Below are 21,154 nucleotides of genomic sequence, written 5' to 3'. Positions count from 1 at the left end.
TTCTGAAAGTCTTTTATTAATCAAAGATCCGGTAACATGTGTTCGCAAAGCCAACATGTGTAAGCTATCACAAGGATGCAAACCACAGAATGTTTTTTTTGCTTTATGGCTCTGACAGAGATACAGATCAGGGCTGAAAATATCTTCCCCCTATTTTCCTTAACACAAATGCCTATGTCCAAGTCCATTAGTTGTCAAAGTTCTGCTATGTACTATGTATGTGACAACAACAAAGGCAACAATTGAAAGCTATCACGAGGAAGCAAGCCACAAAAATAATGGACTTCCAGAGCTTTATCGCTCAACATTTGGATTTCAGGAAGTCGGTTATTAAGGTGGTGATAGGATTTTGCCATGAGTTCAGTTGATGACAGTTGGTTAGGCTACTTTATTGTAGTGTCTGGTTGCATTGTTACATAATATTATTTTGTTTGGAGGCCCAATTAATGATACCTGAAAACCACCAAGACGCTACAATAAAATATGAAATTATACTATAAATATATAAATATATAATATAATGCCAGAGGAATTACAATAGTGGATGGAAAGCTGCTGGCTTAATGTTGGTGGGGAGATTCCTGGAAAAAAAAACCCATTGAATCACTTAATCTTTGAGTTCATACAAACCCTCGTACCAAAAAAACTTTTTGAGATATAACACTCAAGGTGTTATTGACCTTGACCTTTGACCTCCAACATCAAACTCTTTGAGTCCATACAAACACTTGTACCAAATTGGAAGCATATGCGTCAAGCCGTTCTGGAGATATTATGCGCAAAGCATGAGAAATGGCTGTGACTTTTATTTTGACACACGGGAAACACTTAAACAGGATGTGTAGTTTTAGGGAGCGCCAGATTGTATGCATTAGAACCTGAGACAGTTGGATTCACAGGTGACACCTGTGCCAGTGTTCTGATTAGCCTGGGAACTACTCTGGGAGTTTAACGAGCGCAGCTGGCTTTAGGCCATCATGACATCACAGCCATTCAAGTCTATGGGGGAAAATTAGCTTTTTAACATTTTTAATCCCCTATTTCTCAAAAAGTATAAACTCTCTTGCCCCACTCCAGACCTTCAGAACGGTTATTTCAACATGTCTGTACGCTAAGTGGAGTCACATTCATTCTTGAAAAGTTAAAAAGAAAAGGTTATAAAAATAACTATAAATGCAATTCCAAGGAATTACCAGTGCATGAAAATGCAAAAGTTGTGATATTTTTGTATAGTTAAAATAAATAATACAGAGATGGTTACTACGGTGATGCTAGGACAGACATGGTGGTTGCATAGCTTAATAAAAGTTGATAGTTTAAAAGTAGACTGTTTAAAAGTTGAATGTAGATAGTTTAAAAGTTGTTGATAGACAGCTAGTTTAATAGATAGATAATGTAATGATAGTTTAAAAGTAGACCGTTTAAAAGTTGAATGTAAATAGTTTAAAAGTTGTTCACAGACTGAAAGTTTAATGAATGTTGATATTTCAATAGTTTAATGGCTGTGTATAGGTGACGATATCCAAAAGTAAGAATGGCTCTAATGTTTGCTAGTAGTGATGGTAACAATGTTAACTATGCTAATAATCTTAACTATGCTAACCATGTAACTTAGCTAATGTTTTCTAGCAGTTTTGCTATAAATGTTAACAACGGTAACTATGTTAACCATGCTACCTAGCTAACTTAGCTAATGTTTTCTAGCAGTTTTGCTAAAAATGCTAACTATGTTAACAATGTTAACTATGCTAACCATGCTACTTAGCTAACTTAGCTAATGTTTTCTAGCAGTTTTGCTAAAAATGTTAAAAATGCTAACTATGTTAGCAATGTTAACTAGGCTAACAATGTTTATTATACTAACTAGCTACAGTGGGTAGGAGTCATAGTTGATGATATGTGACAGTTACAATGGCTGAACAGTTAAAAAGTTCAGTAGTTTAAAGGGTTAAATTGTTTAACAGTGAATTATTGTAGTGAGAACTTTTATTTTGAAACAGTTTTGGGCAGAGGAAACAGTTGAACAGGATGTGTAGTCTTAAGAGAGTCCGACTGTATGCTTAAAGCCTGAGACTGGCAGTTGTGCATGCATGCATGGTGGTTGCATAGCTTAATAAAAGTAAATAGTTTAAAAGTAGACAGTTTAAAAGTTGAATGTAGATAGTTTAAAAGTTGTTGGTAGACAGCTATTTAACCCTTAAAGGTGTAGGTTTTTGAACGTTCTAAGTTCCGCAACAATTGAAGGTTCTAAAATTCTATGTTGAATTCAATGAACCCAGATATTCTTTAGAACGTTCATTTCTCAACATTCCCGTCACACCAGTGTGACGGTACTCCTTTAAGGGTTAATAGATAGATAGTTTAATGGATGTTGATATGCATAGCTTGATAAAAGTTGATAGTTTAAAAGTAGACCATTTAAAAGTTGAATGTAGTTTAAAAGTTGTCTGTTTAAAAGTTGAATGTAGATAGTTTAAAAGTTTAAAAGTTGAATGTAGATAGTTTAAAAGTTGTTGATAGACAGCTAGTTTAATAGATAGACAGTTTAATGATAGTTTAAAAGTAGACCGTTTAAAAGTTGAATGTAAATTGTTTAAAAGTTGTTGATAGACAGCTAGTTTGTATGCTTAAAGCCTGAGACTGGCAGTTACTGCAGGTGGCCTGCACACCTGGCATAGGATTCTAATTGCTTAATGGCCGTATTGTGATGTCACAATCACAATGTTAAGTCTATGGGGATTTTAAAAAAGTTTTTACTTAATAGTTTAAAAAGTATAAAAGTTACAGTTGAAAAGACATAGCAACCTGGTCCGTTTGAAGACCTACGTTACAAAGTTTGAACGAAGTTTCTAAGTTTTAACTGAGAAATTGCGTACGGAAAAAGTGGTAAGTGAAATAATAATAAGAATCATTGGATCGATCAATCAATCAATCTATCTATCCATCCATCCATCTATCCATCAGATTATCATTCACCCTCATTTTGTCTCTTTGTGCCTCTTTGCTGATCATTAGACAGAGTTGAACATATTGTTTCCTGTTTCCCTCAACACAGTTGCCTATATCAAAGTCCTTATCAACATGTGTTATCAACACGTGACAGCAAAGCCTGCACGTGCATAAGCTATCAGAAGGAAGCAAACAACAAAAATAAAAAGTATTCAGAGGTTTATGGCTCTGACAGAGATAAAGTTTAAGATTAATAAACTAGATCATAACTTTTTTTTTTCTGGCTGAAGTTCTATCAAAGCCATTGATTATAGGATACACTTCCAAATAAATTAAATGTCAGTGATCACAATGCAGTCATAGAAAATGAGTGTATTAAGAACAGCTTCCTGGTGGTTTCCAGGAGGTCTGTTCATATGGCGGGGATAGTATTTAGCTAGGAGTCCCGTTTATGATAGCCTGATAAGAGGCTTGTGCCTTGCCTATTTAAAAGATCAGAAACGTCCTCCTGCTCAGTACTTCTTGCAATGCAGGGACAGACATTCATCAGGCTCATCGGTATGTTGCCAACCAATGTTTGGAAGTGCATGGGTTGCAGATGTACTTGTAAAAATAGTGGAACTCACTAGCCCCATGTGACTGTATCAATACATGCTGTATCATTTACTTATTTGTTGGATTGTTTATTATTTTTCAAGATGTAAACAGGAAAAAAGTAACTTTGTCTGTTTTTTTCCCAGCACTTATTGTCCTGTGCCATAATGGTAAAGCATTGCATTTGTCTTATTATTGATGCTTATTTTATTTAAAGATTTTGGTAACACTTTACTTGACGGGTGGGTTCATAAAACATTCATAGCAGCTGTCATAAACTGCACATAAAGCATTCATGACTGTTTCATGAGACATGACTTAACATTCATACCAAACCTTTCATGAATGTGGAAGACAGAACGACAACAACTTGTCAAAATAAAAGTCTAACAATCGCATGTTGAGTCATGTCTCATGAAACAGTCATGAATGCTTTATGTGCAGTTTATGCCAGCTGCTATGAATGTGTTATGAACTCACCCATCAAGTAAAGTGTTACCAAGATTTTTTTGTCCATATCCATCCTCCAAGTTGCTTTTTCTTGTTTTTCAGGTATAGAGGGCAAGAGGTATGCTGAATGTGAGGGTGAGACGGGGCATCTCTCCTGTGGTGTGTATACAGCACTGTATCTGCTAATAGAAAAAATGTGCAAATACAATATTCAATAGAATTATTCAATAGAATATTGAAGTACCTTTAAACCTATTCAGTAACTTTTTCTTGCCCTATTTAATATTTCCATTGGTTGCAAACTATATTTAGTCAGATGTGTTCATCCGAAGTTTGAGCACTGGTGTTCCAGGGAAATTGACCCTGATTGAGCTCAGATTGCATTCATCATGCTACATGAATCATGTTCCTGGAAAAGGAACTTCCTGTTTGTAGAATAGATATTTTGTAACTGGGGGTTATTGCATAGGGTGGGGTTTCATCAAGGTGATCTCGGCCAGCTATGGACGCAGTAACAGAGACACCTGCAGCAGTGGACGCCCCCCAAGTCAGCTTTCCAACACCCAATGCCACCAGCACCAGTCTCTACGCATCATGTCTGACAGGTACCACACCTGAGGACGCAGACCTGAAAATCATACACATACTTTTACATTTGTACATTACATATAATTTGTACAGAGCCCCAGAAGTGTCATTGCAAGACATGTTTTGTGTATATCAACAGAATATTCGCTCATTTTACTAAATTGTGCACTCATTTTACTAAATCATGCTGTCATTTTACTAAATTGTGCTCTTAATTTATTAATCAGGTGCACGTTTTACTAAATAGTGTGCTCAACTAAATTGTGATCTCATTTGAATTTGTGTAAATTGAGCACACAATTTAGTAAAATGAGTGCACTATTTAGTAAAATGAGCACAGAATTTAGTAAAACATCCACACAATTTACTAAATTGAGAGCAAAATGTAATAAAATGAGCGCATTATGTAGTAAAACTAATGCACAATATACTAACTTGTGTGCACAATTTAATACGATGAGACCACAATTTAGTAAAACGAGTACACAATTTAGAAAAATGAGTGCACATTGTCTCGATATACAAAAATATATTGCAATGACACCTCCCAGGCTACAGTTAACTGACACTTACACTTATCTAGAGGGACTCAGAGTGAACTAATTACTGGGTTTAGTGCCTTGTTCAGGGACACATACTTGGAATCCGATACACAATAATGTACACACACAATAATTTTGTTTTCCATATAGGTGCAATGGAATGTCAAGTTGTGCTGTACCTGTGACAAACTCGGTGTTCTCTGATCCCTGTGTTGGGACATATAAATACCTGGATATATCATATACATGCCACCCAGCCAGTAAGTATCACTATATATTTGGGAAAAGCTTTCAAATGCAGCCATACTGACCACTATACTGGTATATTGAATAGACTCTCTTTTGATCTTCAGAAAGAAGTGTCACATGTGAACACAACCAGAATGTTATCAGCTGTGGTAAATCTTAACACTTTTACATCATCAACACCTATGCAAAGACTTCATGCAGAACTGCAGCATTAGACTGAGCACATACAGTACAATTACACATCACAATTATTTGCTAACTTCTGTAATTGCATGCCAGATTACATATAAGTCACTATGTATAACAATAATACATATATTCATGTAATTAATTATTTTCTAAATGATCACTGAGTTTTTCTATACTTGTAATCAAATCTCAATTCCGATTGATACCAAGACACCGGAAGCCTGTTCATTCATCATGCCAATTATGGAAGGAGAGATCTCCTGACCTGCCCACATGAACATGCAACAACTCCCAACTGTTATCACTCTCAAACAGACTACCTACGCGGCAGGTCAGAGTATTTTAGTAATTCAGACAAATAGGCTAGTCACATCAGTCAAAGGCAAGGCTATTGCCTTGGCTCAACTGGTAGAGAAAGTTGCTAACAACACCAGGGACATTGATATTGATATGGAGCCTAGCGTTAGTTCAGGCCGGCCACAAAGTTCTGGGTAGTGATGTAGTACTCGAGTCCGGTCTCGGACTCGAGTCCGGTCTCGAGACCAATTTCTGCTTTCTCGGTCTCGTCTCGGACTCGTTCCTTCAAAGACTCGGTCTTGACTCGGTCTCGGACCACAGTGGGAGGAGAAGGACTCGTAATTTCAGACCGAGTCCTCGAGACCAACGCATTTTTTATGTTCATATAAAAAACAGACAACACATAACAACAATAATAATAAAATGCAATGTTGACCGGCATTATTTGAAAATGACATCCCATGGTGCAATGCAAAGATATTGCCGTCAGAGCCGTTTATTTATCTCTATGGCTCTGCTGCCGGTGAGTGTCTGTAGGTCAGCATAGTCCATATTAAGACGTTAAGACTGCTCCTCTAAACAATTCCCAATCTAGCTTAGTCTGTAGGCCTAACTGTTGATTATTAACTGGGGTGATATTAAATTATCACCCCAGTTAATAATCTTTAATAAATATTAAATATTAATTATGAATATTAAAACTGAAATTTTTTTATGGTCTTGGTCTCGAATCGGTCTCGACTCCTAAAGGACTCGGTCTCGACTCGGACTTGCTTCTTCAAAGACTCGGTCTTGACTCGGACTCGACTGTATTTGAAAACCAACAGACTCGGTCTCGACTCGGTCTCGACCCTTCAAAGACTCGGTCTTGACTCGGACTCGGCATAGGCGGTCTCGTCCCCATCACTAGTTCTGGGCAGCCTCTTGGAGTTTACTAGTAACTAACCAATCATCTGACTGTCCAGCTGATCACTCAGCTGATCAGTTTATGATCACTTGCTCTTACAGAATAACTTTATTATCATTGTGCAGAGTACAAGTACAGATAAAATGAAATGCAGTTTGTGTCTAACCAGAAGTGCAAATAAAAAACAGAAAAGTGCAAAGTGATATAGACAGGTGGTACAGTAACAGTATATGACATATAGTGCAGTGTAGACAGTACTATACAGTTAAGAAAGTGGTATGGTTTACAGTAATATAAATATAACTAGATGTACCGCATAGCGGTACAAAATATGTCCTATACATCCGTTCCGCGAAAATAAATCACACTTCAATTTGTCTCCATATTTTACTCCATCCCCCACTCTTGAAACTTTTGTGTATGCTTGTTTGGCATGCCTGAGTGTGTGTGTGCGGCTGCACAGAAAGTAGCCTACTGGTGCTGAAAAGGTGAATAGATTGTAGAATAGCCAAAGAAGATGTAGCATTGTTATAAAACCTTTAAAATCTCTAAACAATCACAAGTAGGGCAGTTCATCCATTGCAACTGGATTGATGAAAGGTCACTTACCTGTAGGCTACATTGTATTTGGGAAAAGCAAAAGGTATCAGCATAATGTTATTTATTTATTTATTTATAAACAAAAACATCTCTGTCAGTTCCATGCCGTTTTCAACAGCTATCAAAAACAAAGGTCATTTTTGGATGGATGGATTTTTTGTGAATGTTTCTTCTTCTACATAAGATTTTAGTCATCGTTAGTTCATGTAATACTTTATTGTCAATGCACAAATTAAGTAACAGTAGTCTGAAACGTTATTGTTAATACACAAATTAAGTAACAGTAGTCTGAAACGAAATGCTGTTTTACATCTAACCAGTGGTGCAAATAACTGACATGTCCAAATGGGCCTTGATGAAATGCGTCGCTAGACTGTTCATACACATTTTAACGGGCCAAAGTTGAAGAGCTGTTGTCCGTTATTGTTCGTGCAAATATAGACTGATTCATGTTCCCTTGCATTGTGTAACTGAGGTCCATGGCTAGTCTGGCTTTCACCAGACCAAGCTCCATCTTTTAAGCAATCAAAAAATTAATAGCGGGCAGATCAGGCTGGGTTCGCCCAGCCTAGTCCATAGGCACCCGATATTGTTCACGCTCTGGCTATTCTAAATGCAAAAATGCATCAGGGTGTTATGACAAAACTGTAACTAACACACTAGATCCTAATAGAAAGCTGTTAGCTTCCCTAAGCTACAGGTAGGCTTATAAGGTAGGCCTATTTACAACATAAATTGTCAATAGGCTATGCTGGCGACACAAATAAAATCTCCTTTGGAAACCAATGGCTTACGCCTTACAGTATCAAGCGGACTTAAACTGCCATATCGTGGCGAAAAGTTGTAATAAAATTCACGCAGCTCCATGAGTCAAGGAAAGCGCGAATGAAGTAGCCACTTCTAAATGGGACCCACTACACAGTAGCTTAAGGTGTGTTGCTAAAGCAGCCATAATGAAATTAAGGTGTCATTGTTTGGATACTTCACACACACGTGCTTTTTAATTTCACAGACTACAACTACCAAGCTGGAATCAAAGCACATCGATTCCCCTCTCACACCCTGCACGCACTTAAAACAAAATAAACAGGCGTCTCAGTCTCACGCATGTATAGGCAAAACTGTATCAGACCGGTGTAACGTTGGTAAATCTTCCATTGCACAGAATGATTTTTGTAGCACATGCAACAAATGACAGTCGAAAGATACAATTACAGTGCTGCTATCAATTTGCTTGGTATAACCGCATTTATAGTTTTCTACAAATGCAATCAATCAAATTGGCCTCCATCACTCAACCAACGCTAAAGGTAACATTACCTAGGTCCTTATTGATATTATAAGATTAATGTACCTGCAGTAAAAACCAAGCATGTCCGATAAACATCCTCAGATTTATTTCGGCTTCAAGAAGAAATGGGAATTACATTTCATGTGAACATCATCCTATCCTTATTAGACGTTCTCTGCGGTAAACTATAGTCCTTGTAGGAAGCGTCCAGTGTTATTCCAACCCACGTTTAACTTCCAACAAAATTACGTCTCACTGCAACGATGCGCCATCTAGTGGACAAACGACTACTTATCGCCAATACTGGAAATGCAGCCATGATGATGATGATGAATATATATTTTGGCTTTCTTTTAATCCTACTGAATTTGTAATTATGTATCGGCCGTTCTAATACCGATAGTATGTGGGTGCCTGTGTGTGTGTGCATGTGTATATGTGTGCACCGCCATCTACAGGCCAATGAGTGTACAGTCACTAAATGTACACATAATCTATTTTTTTTAAGACCCCCCCATGGATGAAATTCTACGAAACTTAGCATACCCCCAGATAATGCCAGGTCAATCATACAAATAAAATTTGGTGCAGTTCTGAACATCTTAACTGAAGATAGGGGCGATTAAAGCAGAATAATATTGCATTTTCATTTTTTACCGGGGGGGTGCAAATCACAAATGAGTGATTATGGGCCAGATTGATGTGGGCCCTTGAGACCAACATACCATAAAAGATTCTTCATCCTCGGTGCCACGGTTCAGGTAGTTATTTAGGAAAAACTGCTTTTTTTGCGGTATCGTTGACCAAAAATTCAGGAAGTAGATGACGGGAAAAAAAAAAAAAAAAAAAAAAAAACTTTGACAATCCCTATATGACCGCTTCGCTAGCGGCGGTCATAATAAATCTATTTTGACAAAGTGGTCCTGACTTATATACGTTTGGGACAGACAGACCAGTTCAAACCAGTTCGAATCAAATCAATTAATAATAGACAGAGTTTGTATTTCTGTACAGCATGGTCAGTTGCTTTGGATAAAAGCATCTACTCAATAACTACATGTGTGTCAGATATGCAAAGACTTATTTAGTATACTACTAAATATTTTCATTTCTGTCCTATCTGTGCAGGTGCAATAGGAAGACATCATGTCAGTTAAATGCTTCAAATACTGTCTTCTCTGATCCCTGCCGTGGTGTCAATAAGTACTTAGAAGTGACATACAGCTGCACGCCATCATGTGAGTACACTAACATGGGTATTTTCCATCTGTGGTCCACTGGTGGTCTATGAAGGCACTGTAGCTTGTCAGTGACCATGCATTCATTTTTTGTAGTTTTGTTTTCACAGCGAGACCGGATCACCTTTACCGAAGGCCACACACCGCTGTAGACCAGGACAGATGAAAGCTATTAAAAGGGATCCAAAGCACATCCAGGACTGTACCGGTACATACAATATAATATACAATTTGAGAGCTTTGGTGGATTTCACAATTAAATTGTTAAAAACATGAACCAAAAACCATGTGAAAACGTGAGCATTGAACTTCAGCACAATCAGGCTATTTCTTTCTAATGTAGGGTTTTTTTCATCACAGTGAACATAGTCAAATGTGTATATGATAAATAAATGTATGTATTGCAAAATGTAAAAAAAAACCAGGTGTTACAAATTACTTTGTTGGTGTTTGTATATAAATATATATATTTAATGCAATTTATTAATCTGCATAGTAATGTTTGTATGTCTAAAGCAGTGTTTCTCAAAGTGTGGTCCGGGGACCACTGGTGGTCTGCAAGCTATCCTAAGTGGTCCGCGAGCAGACGTGGTAAAATATAATATAGAATAATTGTTTGCAATATTGAACCAACTTGTATGTAAATCCAAACATTTCTGCAACACTGCCTATGTAAGCTATGGCAGTTTAAATCATATGAATTCTCTGACACAATAAGCAAGGTGCAAAGACAATAAGCAAGGTGGTTCAGTGAGTAGGCCTATTGTGTAATATGCTGTTGAAGTAGGTCTACTTTTTTTTTTTAGCTAGGTGGTCCGTGAGGCTTTTTTTATTGGTTAATTGGTCGTTCGTCTGAAAAAGTTTGAGAAACACTGGTCTAAAGCAACACTGATCCTTTGAAACTTCTAAATGGAATAAATGCCATTCATATTGTTAATGAATTCAGTACATCTCTCAGGAAATATTACATTGTTGGAATACATCTGAAACAGATATTTTATGTAAACTATATAAATATCTTACAATAAAGGGGATGGCAATGACAGATTGTATATGCAAATAAATGTGTTTTATAATCAAATCATTTGCAAACACTATTTCTGTCTATTAATATTTTTTCCAAGACTTTGTTGACCATTATACAATTACATATTCAGACTGTAGTGTGATTCTACAACAGAACAGGGACAGAGCTGCTGAGATGTATGCAATACAAGTTGCACTGAACCACCACGGGCAGGGAGGGGGAGGAAGTAGCGAGCTAGCTCTCTGTTTTATTTGAAAGTCAACTGAAGTTACGTTACCCTGCATTGCTTAGAGCACCTTTAACAACAAAAGAATCCACAAAGCTCCCTTCATACCATACATGTGCCTCAAACTGTAGGATGTCAGTCCCAGTCTTTCCACAAATCGACTTGCATATGTATAATCTAATGTAATTATAATTAACTAATTTTGTATGCATCAACCTATTTTGCACACACACTAATGTGCTTATCCTGATGTGTATGAACTCTACCCAGCTGGGTCCAAGCAAGTAAGCTCTCACAAGGAGGCAAACCACAGACTGTTTTTTTTATAGCTTTATGACTCTGACAGAGATGCAAAAACAAATTGAGATAAATAAACGTGCTAGCAAATTGTTTTCTGCATAAGAAAACCACATTTCCTCAATTGGCTTTTTTGGGGGTCTATTAATGCCATTTCAGATGCACTCCTACAGACAGCTTGCATGCACCAACTGTCAAACATCCGACTCTCAATGCATTATGTCTGATAGGTAATCTCATGCAAACCTGACATTTATTTTCAGTTACACCTCTGCACCTCTGTATCTCTTCATATTTCTCACCGATGATAAATGTGGGACTCTAAGCCAGTTATGGAAAAAATCCGGAACTCCCAATTTTTGGAAGTGACAAAATTTACATTTTGCATGTATAAAGGCTGCAGAATGGTAGCCTACTCTCTTATCCACTCTGTGCAGGTGCAATATAAAGGACACCACTAAATGCATTCATTCAATTTGAGGTAATCACAATAAAACATTCAACCAATCAGAGCTGAAAATATTTTCCCCCTTCCTTAACACAAATGCCTATGTCTGCTATCTATGCATGCGAAAACAACAATGGCTACAATTGTAAGCCATCACAAGGAAGCAAGCCACCAAAATAAAGGACCTTCAGAGCTTTATAGCTCTTGCTGAGATAAAGCAAACATTTGGATTCCAGGAAGTCGGTTAATGTGGTAATTAAGGTGGCGATAGCATTTCAGTTTAATTCCAAGAGTTCAGTTTATGGGAGTTTGGTTAATATGATGCCGATACCTTGCCTATTTAAACAAACACGAAACTTCCTCTTGCTGAGTGGCCTTCTTTTCACAATGCAGAGGCAGGCTCTCATCGGTACGTTGGCTATACACACGCAATACCTTGGAATTGCTCTAGGTTGCAAATGTACTTCCAGTAACACATATGAACACAACATCTCTAAATTACTGGCCTAACTTTTTGTTAGTTTAAAAGAAAATTGAGCAAACATTGCATGCTTTTTTACAGGAAGAATTGCCCTGTGCCAGAATGCTCATGGTTGTGGTAATGCTTGTAGAGCAGTGGTTCTCAAACTGTGGTACAGGTACCACTGGTGGTACGCGGACTCTCTTTCGGAGTACTCCAAGATGTTTTTTTCATAAAGACAATATAATCACTTAAAAATAGATGTATTAAAACATTGTTAACGACACGATCACTGAAGTTAGATTAAACTAGTTAGGTTAGGTTTTTTGTCTTTCTTGGAAAAAAGAATATACAATGTAAAATATGTAGTTAAATTGGGTATTTTAATGTACTTGGGGAGCCAATTGTTTTCCGATGTGGTAGTCTACTCATTGTGAAATGTTTGAGAGCCACTGTAGAGTATAGACTGTATCTATTGATGCTCATGGTTGTGGTAATGCTTGTAGAGTATAGACTGTATCTATTGATGATGCTAATTGACTTATATCCTTATATACTTTTGTACAGTATACAGCATACTTTTGTATGGTGTGTATACAGCACTGTATCTGCTAATAGAAAAAATGTGCAAATACAATATTCAATAGAATTATTCAATAGAATATTCAAGTACCTTTAAAACCTATTCAGTAACCTTTCCTTGCCCTATTTAATATTTCCATTGGTTGCAGACTATATTTAGTCAGATGTGTTCATCCGAAGTTTGAGCACTGGTGTTCCAGGGAAATTGACCCTGATTGAGCTCAGATTGCATTCATCTACATGAATCATGCTCCTGGAAAAGGAACTTCCTGTTTGTAGAATAGATATTTTGTAACTGGGGGTCATTGCATAGGGTGGGGTTTCATCAAGGTGATCTCGGCCAGCTATGGACGCAGTAACAGAGACACCTGCAGCAGTGGACGCCCCCCAAGTCAGCTTTCCAACACCCAATGCCACCAGCACCAGTCTCTACGCATCATGTCTGACAGGTACCACACCTGAGGATGCAGACCTGAAAATCATACACATACTTTTACATCTGTACATTACATATAATTTGTACAGAGCCCCAGAAGTGTCATTGCAAGACATGTTTTGTGTATATCAACAGAATGTGCGCTCATTTTACTAAATTGTGCACTCATTTTACTAAATCATGCTGTCATTTTACTAAATTGTGCTCTCAATTTAGTTAATCAGGTGCACGTTTTACTAAATAGTGTGCTCAACTAAATTGTGATCTCATTTGAATTTTTGTAAATTGAGCACACAATTTAGTAAAATGAGTGCACTATTTAGTAAAATGAGCACAGAATTTAGTAAAACATCCACACAATTTACTAAATTGAGAGCAAAATGTAATAAAATGAGCGCATTATGTAGTAAAACTAATGCACAATATACTAACTTGTGTGCACAATTTAATACGATGAGACCACAATTTAGTAAAACGAGTACACAATTTAGAAAAATGAGTGCACATTGTCTCGATATACAAAAATATGTTGCAATGACACCTCCCGGGCTACATTTAACTGACACTTACACTTATCTAGAGGGACTCAGAGTGAACTAATTACAGGGTTTAGTGCCTTGTTCAGGGACACATACTTGGAATCCGATACACAATAATGTACAAACACAATAATTTTGTTTTCCATAAAGGTGCAATGGAATGTCAAGTTGTGCTGTACCTGTGACAAAATCGGTGTTCTCTGATCCCTGTGTTGGGACATATAAATACCTGGATATATCATATACATGCCACCCAGTCAGTAAGTATCACTATACAGTATATTTGGGAAAAGCTTTCAAATGCAGCCATACTGACCCTATACTGGTATATTGAATACTCTCTTTTGATCTTCAGAAAGAAGTGTCACATGTGAACACAACCAGAATGTTATCAGCTGTGGTAAATCTTAACACTTTTACATCATCAACACCTATGCAAAGACGTCATGCAGAACTGCAGCATTAGACTGAGCACATACAGTACAATTACACATCACAAATATTTGCTAACTTCTGTAATTGCATGCCAGATTACAATTTAAGTCACTATGTATAACAATAATACATATATTAATGTATACAATTAATTATTTTCTAAACGATCACTGAGTTTTTCTATACTTGTAATCGAATCTCAATTCTGATTGATATCAAGACACCGGAAGCCTGTTCATTTATCATGCCAATTATGGAAGGAGAGATCTCCTGACCTGCCCACATGAACATGCAACAACTCCCAACTGTTATCACTCTCAAACAGACTACCTACGCGGCAGGTCAGAGTATTTTTTAATTCAAACAGACAAATAGGCTAGTCACATCAGTCAAAGGCAAGGCTATTGCCTTGGCTCAACTGGTAGAGAAAGATGCTAACAACACCAGGGACATTGATATTGATATGGAGCTTAGCGTTAGTTCAGGCCGGCCACAAAGTTCTGGGCAGCCTCTTGAAGTTTTCTAGTAACTAACCACTCATCTGACTGTCCAGCTGATCACTCAGCTGATCAGTTTATGATCACTTGCTCTTACAGATTAACTTTATTGTCATTGTGCAGAGTACAAGTACAGAGACAATGAAATGCAGTTTGCGTCTAACCAGAAGTGCAAATAAAAAACAGAAAAGTGCAAAGTGATATAGACAGGTGGTACAGTAACAGTATATGACATATAGTGCAGTGTAGACAGTACTATACAGTTAAGAAATTGGTATGGTTTACAGTAATATAAATATAAATAGTGCAGTGTATCCTTATAAGAGCAGAATAGATATGGATATGCAGTACGAACAATTTATGAACAACATGTACAGATATTTGCAATGTAGCAGTAACATTATAAAAAGTATTACTAATAATATTATGCAGTGTATCAACAGTAGCATTATAAAAACAGAATACATATGGCTATTCATTATGAACAGTGAAGACAGATATGTACAGTATGCAACCCATCTCCTCCTTATACATCTGACTTATCAATGTCCAGTTGTTGTCATTGATGCCTGCTCTGTTCTGTACCCTATGGTGGGTTTATCTTGCTGCTCCCCTTGTCTTAGTCTTTCCATGTGTACACATGGAAGGGCAGGAGACTCCCAGAACAGAGCCAAATAGAACCTATGCATATTATAGTAATAAATCAATTTTGACAAAGTGGTCCTGACTTATATACGTTTGGGACAGACAGACTATCAAACCAGTTCGAATCAAATCAATTAATAATAGACAGAGTTTGTATTTCTGTACAGCATGATCAGTTGCTTTGGATAAAAGCATCTACTCAATAACTACATGTGTGTCAGATATGCAGACTAAAAATATTTTAATTTCTGTCCTATCTGTGCAGGTGCAATGGGAAGACATCATGTCAGTTAAATGCTTCAAATACTGTCTTCTCTGATCCCTGCCGTGGTGTCAATAAGTACTTGGAAGTGACACACAGCTGCACGCCATCATGTGAGTACACTAACATGGGTATTTTCCATCTGTGGCCCACTGGTGGTCTATGAACGCACTGTAGCTTGTCAGTGACCATGCATTAATTTTTTGTAGTTTTGTTTTCACAGAGAGACCGGATCACCTTTACCGAAGGCCACACACCGCTGTAGACCAGGACAGATGAAAGCTATTAAAAGGGATCCAAAGCACATCCAGGACTGTACATACAATATAATAGACAATTTGAGAGCTTTGGTGGATTTCACAATTAAATTGTTAAAAACATGAACCAAAAACCATGTGAAAACGTGAGCATTGAACTTCAGCACAATCAGGCTATTTCTTTCTAGTGAAAACTATTGTGTAGGGTTTTTTTCATCACAGTGAATATAGTCAAATGTGTATATGATAAATAAATGTATGTATTGCAAAATGTAAAAAAAAACAGGTGTTACAAATGACTTTGTTGTTTGTATATAAATATATATATTTAATGCAATTTATTAATCTGCATAGTAATGTTTGTATGTCTAAAGCAGTGTTTCTCAAAGTGTGGTCCGGGGTTTTTATTTGGTCCATCTCCTCCCTCCTCTCAGTTTCTTTGTTCCTGTTTCAGGTTCCAGCTTCATAAATGACCATGTACGTGAGGATGGAAAAGAACATTTCTCCTGTTTTGATGCCGAGACATATAGAGCATGATAATGCAGGACAGCACATCTCTCGTGTGGTATGTAAGACTACCTGCAAAAATGGCTTTATCTCTAAAAAACGAAGTATTTAAACACATAAATATAGGCATTTAAAAACCTTTTTTAAATTTGTTTCATATTTCCATTGATTGGATATTAAATCTTGTCATATGTGGTAATCAAGACTGGTGTTTGGTGTTTTAAGCCCCCAATGTCGTCTTCCAGGCAGCGCTGCATGGAAGGCACTAGGGTTAGGGTTAGGTGCCTTGAAGTCGACGGTAGCAGCGCTGCCTTGAAGTCGACGCTGTAGGCTTAAAACACCATCGAGCATCCAGACTGTATGTCCTTGGTCATACATTTGAGTACTGATGTTCCAGTGAAAACAGAACTGAACGAGCTCAGATTCCATGCTGTATAGCGTTCCTGTACAGGGAAATTCTGGTTTGTTGAATTGACCTCTGTAACTCGAGCGCCATTGCACAAACATGGGGTTGATCGTAGTGACCTCAGCCACCTACTGACGCAGCGACACAACCACCTGCAGTTGTAGGCGCCAATGACTTTCAAAAACCTGATGCTATCAGTCCCAGTCTTGCCGCATCATCTCTGAAAGGTACCAAGCCTGAAAATTATATACATACCAGGAACGTTATGCACATTATTGCGGACATCATACACAGCAATATCAGAAAATTATGGAGGAAGTTAAAATCTTTAGGAGACTAATAACCCGAATGCTACACCCTTTCATGTACACACAATACACTAAAACATTTTGTTGTTGTTGACCATTTGATGTAATAGTCAAAGTTGTGGTGTACCTGTGACAAATTCTGTGTTATCTGATCCCTGTGTTGGGATTTATAAATACCTGGATGTATCTACTGCCGCCCAAGCGTATACTTACATATGTGTGTGTGTGTGTGCCTGCCTGCTTGTGTGTGTATACTGTATATGTGTGTGTGTGCGTGCATGTGTCACATTTTGGTTTTCAAGAACGCTCACTGTAAGTCAGCTATCTTAGGGTCATGTTGTAACCTGTGTGAAAACTGTGTTTCTGGAATGGTAGTTGTTGGTGCCCACATCAAGGGCTTGCTTTTTGGCTGGTAATGTTGATTGGATCATAAACGGCTACAGCAACAAAGGGGAATGACTGAAGAACTTGTTGGTTTTATTTGGTACTTGTTATCTGTAGATGCACGCATCAAGGCCTTGGGTCTTGTTATGTTACTAATTGGATCATAAATTGCCACAACAATGAAGAAGGACAGAATTCTTTGTTTAATTTGTTGGTAGTTGGCACTGAAAAATGTGTTGGAATTTGTTGGTCACTACATCAGGGGCTTGCTTTTATTGGGTTAAGTTGCTGATCAGATCATAAACGCCCATAGCAACGAAGAAGATTGACTGACAAATTTGTTGGTATTTGTGGGAGCCTGCATCAAGGGATTTTGGTATGTCTGGTTATGTTGCTGATTGGATCATAAACGGCTTAAGTAACTAAAAGGAATGACCAAAGAATTTGCTGGTACTTTTTGGTATTTGTTGGGGCCAGCATCAAGCTTTATGTTTTGTTTTGTTATATTGCTGACCGGGTCATAAACGGCCACAGCAACAAAGAGGACTGACTGAAGAATATGTTGGTATTTGTTGGTAGTTATTCCACTGCTTGGTTGAATTTCCCATTGTCCTACGTAATTTAGAACGCCCATTAACCGTATTGTAGTGTCGGTGGATGTACATGTCTAACGTTGAATGAGTGTCTCCCAGAATGCAGTACGAGTGAATGCTATAAGGTGTAATGTCGGTTATAATAGTTGTAGTTACGTTTAGCATGTTGTGTATTTGTTAGCGTGTTAGTCTCTTTGGTTGTACCTCATGTGTTTATCCTCGTGTTGATGTGTGTGGTAAACCCTTATTGTGTGTTACATTTGCGGCTGAGACTACCCCTGTGTTGCCCTATGTAGTTGTCCTAGTTGTCTGATTGTGTCTGAGTCTTCCTGTTCCAGTGGATGGCCGTCCTGGCCAGGGGTGGGTCTTGTCTGAGGGTGAGATCGCTACATTGGTGTCAGAAGTGGGATGGGCCCCTCCCGGGGCGCGAAGATCTATGCCAGATCAAGATGGAGAAGAAGGCCGAAGACCAGACCAGCAAGATGGCGGCGAACCTCAGCAGATGTTCCAATGGTCCTTTTAAGGACTAGCCAGCTCGCTGAGCTCGCCACTGCGGAGGATGGAGGACCTTCCGGCCCGGCGCGGGACCTGTGCAGGCGACCAGCGGGACCAGCCCTGCACAGCCGACGAGAGCTGCCAGCGCTGGAGGAAGCGGCCCCGGCTGATGTCGCGGAAATGTCTGCGGCTGGCAAGGAGTTCCCGGCTCGACGCCGATGTCGATGCTGCCGTCATCCGAGGATCTCATCCATAAAGAGCGCGAACTCTCTGACGACCTTGGAACACGACCACAGCGGCCGGGTTTACACCGCCAGCTACTGAAGAACTTCCAGAGCGTCAGCTGCCGGTCGAAAGTGTGATGGAGTCATAGCTGCTAGTTCGGGAGCTTGCGGTGCTCCAGCTAGTGACCAAGAGGGTAACGTCGACCTGTAGAGCCTTGGGAGCTATCGTTTTGTGGACTGTTGAGATTTGAAGTGCGCACGTTCCGGTTGACGCAAGTCTGCGCAATGTTTTTCATGTTTTGTGTGTGAGTTCCTGTGTGTCCCGAGCCTGCTGGGAGGGTCGGGGTCTCCATTTCCCACCACAGTGGAGCATCGTTGTGCTCGAGAGACAGCCGACAAAAGTTCTACAAGAGGGCAGCGCGAGGAAGGACCTCGATGTGGACTGCTGACCGCCTGGAGATCGGCACACTGTGGACAGGTGGCAACGGCCACGAGCTGTCACAGTAGCCAGAAGGGGCTACCGAACGTCCAGAGGTTCCAGCGTATCCAGGGGTTCGGCTTGCAGTGGGACTGTTTGCTGCTGTTTGAGGTAGCGCAGCTGCACGGCAGGAGACTGAGGGCCCAAGCGACACCACGACCCACGTCTGGCCGGTACTGGTGCTTGTTCGGGGGAGAACTGACGTGACAGAGGCAGCCGAGAGCCCTTCCAGTCAGGAGGGGTTATCGTTGGAGAGTGCCTGGCCTTTCTGCGGGAGCGGCTCCAAAGACTGATCACCTGGGGTCGTAGTGGCCAAGAGCGGGCCACCGACAGCCTGGGGATCCTACGTCTACAGAGAAGCTCCGGCCGCCTTGGACTCTCCATTTGCAGCCGGAGGCTTTCCGGTCACTTGGACTAAGCACTGGGACTGACACCGACGCAGCCGCGAGCGGTGAGCTGAGCTGTCATTGCCGGGGACGACAATGGCTCGGGAGGGGGTTATGTAGCGTTGGTGGATGTACATGTCTAACGTTGAATGAGTGTCTCCCAGAATGCAGTGCGAGTGAATGCTATAAGGTGTAATGTCGGTTATAATAGTTGTAGTTACGTTTAGCATGTTGTGTATTTGTTAGCGTGTTAGTCTCTTTGGTTGTACTTCATGTGTTTATCCTCGTGTTGATGTGTGTGGTAAACCCTTATTGTGTGTTACATTTGCGGCTGAGACTACCCCTGTGTTGCCCTATGTAGTTGTCCTAGTTGTCTGATTGTGTCTGAGTCTTCCTGTTCCAGTGGATGGCCGTCCTGGCCAGGGGTGGGTCTTGTCTGAGGGTGAGATCGCTACAGTATGTTATTTGCACACCTATGAAGTAGATCCGTCATTTTGGCCGTATCACACTTGTATATTAATTCGCCAAACTGTCACGTTGCATCCGAGCTGTAAAATGCAGACGTTCAGAACATGGCAACATTGTAGCATGACGGAGGTGGCTTTTAGCTAGATGGATGACAGCAGGCTAAGTAAAATAGCGATGTTTCAAAACTAAAGTTCATCAGAATCTTAGGATACGCCCGCTTGACAATGGGAGAGATAGAACCATTTAGAACTAGTAACGGCAGTTTGTGCTGCAAGTTGAGAAATATTAGTTGATATGTGTCGGAAGAAATTAGTTCTACAAACAAGACCTACGGCCCACTGTGGTCTGTGAATGGCCATGTCCTGACCATGTATTCAATAACATTGTGAAGTAGAAATCACTTCTTATTTTACCACAAACGTGGTCTTCAGGTTGGTTTTAGTCAGAATGGTGGTCACTGGGTATCAATAATTTTGAAAACCCCTGCTTTACAGCAATGATGTACAGAGTTTCTGATATGTACCCAATGTTCTCAAAATTGAACTGTGTTGAGTGGGATATAGAAATAGACTCAATGTTGTCTATCAGAACAGCCTGGTCTGCATTTACCTGCGTCAGGAACTGGGTCCCATGTTTACATTCTTCTTCATTAGGCAGAGACCACATTAGAAGTAACAAAGCAGTAGCAGTAAAGCGAAACACAACGCTCAGACCATAATCATTCAAAAGACGTTCTATCTCGTTAGTATGTTATTCGAATGGTCTACTCTCACATTCGCTTTGAAAGTTTAACTAAGTTCAACACTCAAATAGTTTGACGCTAACTGCTCCAATTATTCTGCTGCTGTACCACAGTGAACAATAACAAATCTGCTGATTGCTGCTGGTCAATGTGATCCC

At 39.3% G+C, this 21,154-nt stretch overlaps 2 protein-coding genes across 2 annotated transcripts in view; both read left to right on the top strand.

Moving 5' to 3' along the window:
- Positions 1-10,426, top strand: part of LOC121713837 (L-rhamnose-binding lectin CSL1-like) — a 39,916-nt gene extending 29,490 nt beyond the window's left edge. Inside the window, exons 8-15 of the mRNA XM_042098839.1 lie at positions 3,690-3,713; positions 4,096-4,152; positions 4,463-4,598; positions 5,274-5,383; positions 5,477-5,521; positions 5,772-5,892; positions 9,785-9,894; positions 10,005-10,426. Coding sequence (XP_041954773.1) covers positions 3,690-3,713; positions 4,096-4,152; positions 4,463-4,598; positions 5,274-5,383; positions 5,477-5,521; positions 5,772-5,892; positions 9,785-9,894; positions 10,005-10,060 — 659 coding nt within the window. The 3' untranslated portion in view covers positions 10,061-10,426. The remainder of the gene's footprint in view (positions 1-3,689; positions 3,714-4,095; positions 4,153-4,462; positions 4,599-5,273; positions 5,384-5,476; positions 5,522-5,771; positions 5,893-9,784; positions 9,895-10,004) is intronic.
- Positions 10,427-12,279: 1,853 nt separating this feature from the next.
- Positions 12,280-16,084, top strand: LOC121713317 (L-rhamnose-binding lectin CSL3-like). Its single transcript, XM_042097841.1, has 6 exons — positions 12,280-12,301; positions 13,248-13,383; positions 14,060-14,169; positions 14,565-14,685; positions 15,752-15,861; positions 15,972-16,084. Coding segments are annotated over exons 1-6 (501 nt in total). The 3' UTR covers positions 15,974-16,084.
- The last annotated feature ends 5,070 nt before the right edge of the window (positions 16,085-21,154 follow it).

This window comes from Alosa sapidissima, chromosome 7 (genome assembly GCF_018492685.1).
Source record: "Alosa sapidissima isolate fAloSap1 chromosome 7, fAloSap1.pri, whole genome shotgun sequence".
NCBI classification, from domain to species: Eukaryota; Metazoa; Chordata; class Actinopteri; order Clupeiformes; family Clupeidae; genus Alosa; species Alosa sapidissima.
Note: the sequence above shows the minus strand (reverse complement) of the source record. Positions and strands in the feature narration are given on the sequence as shown.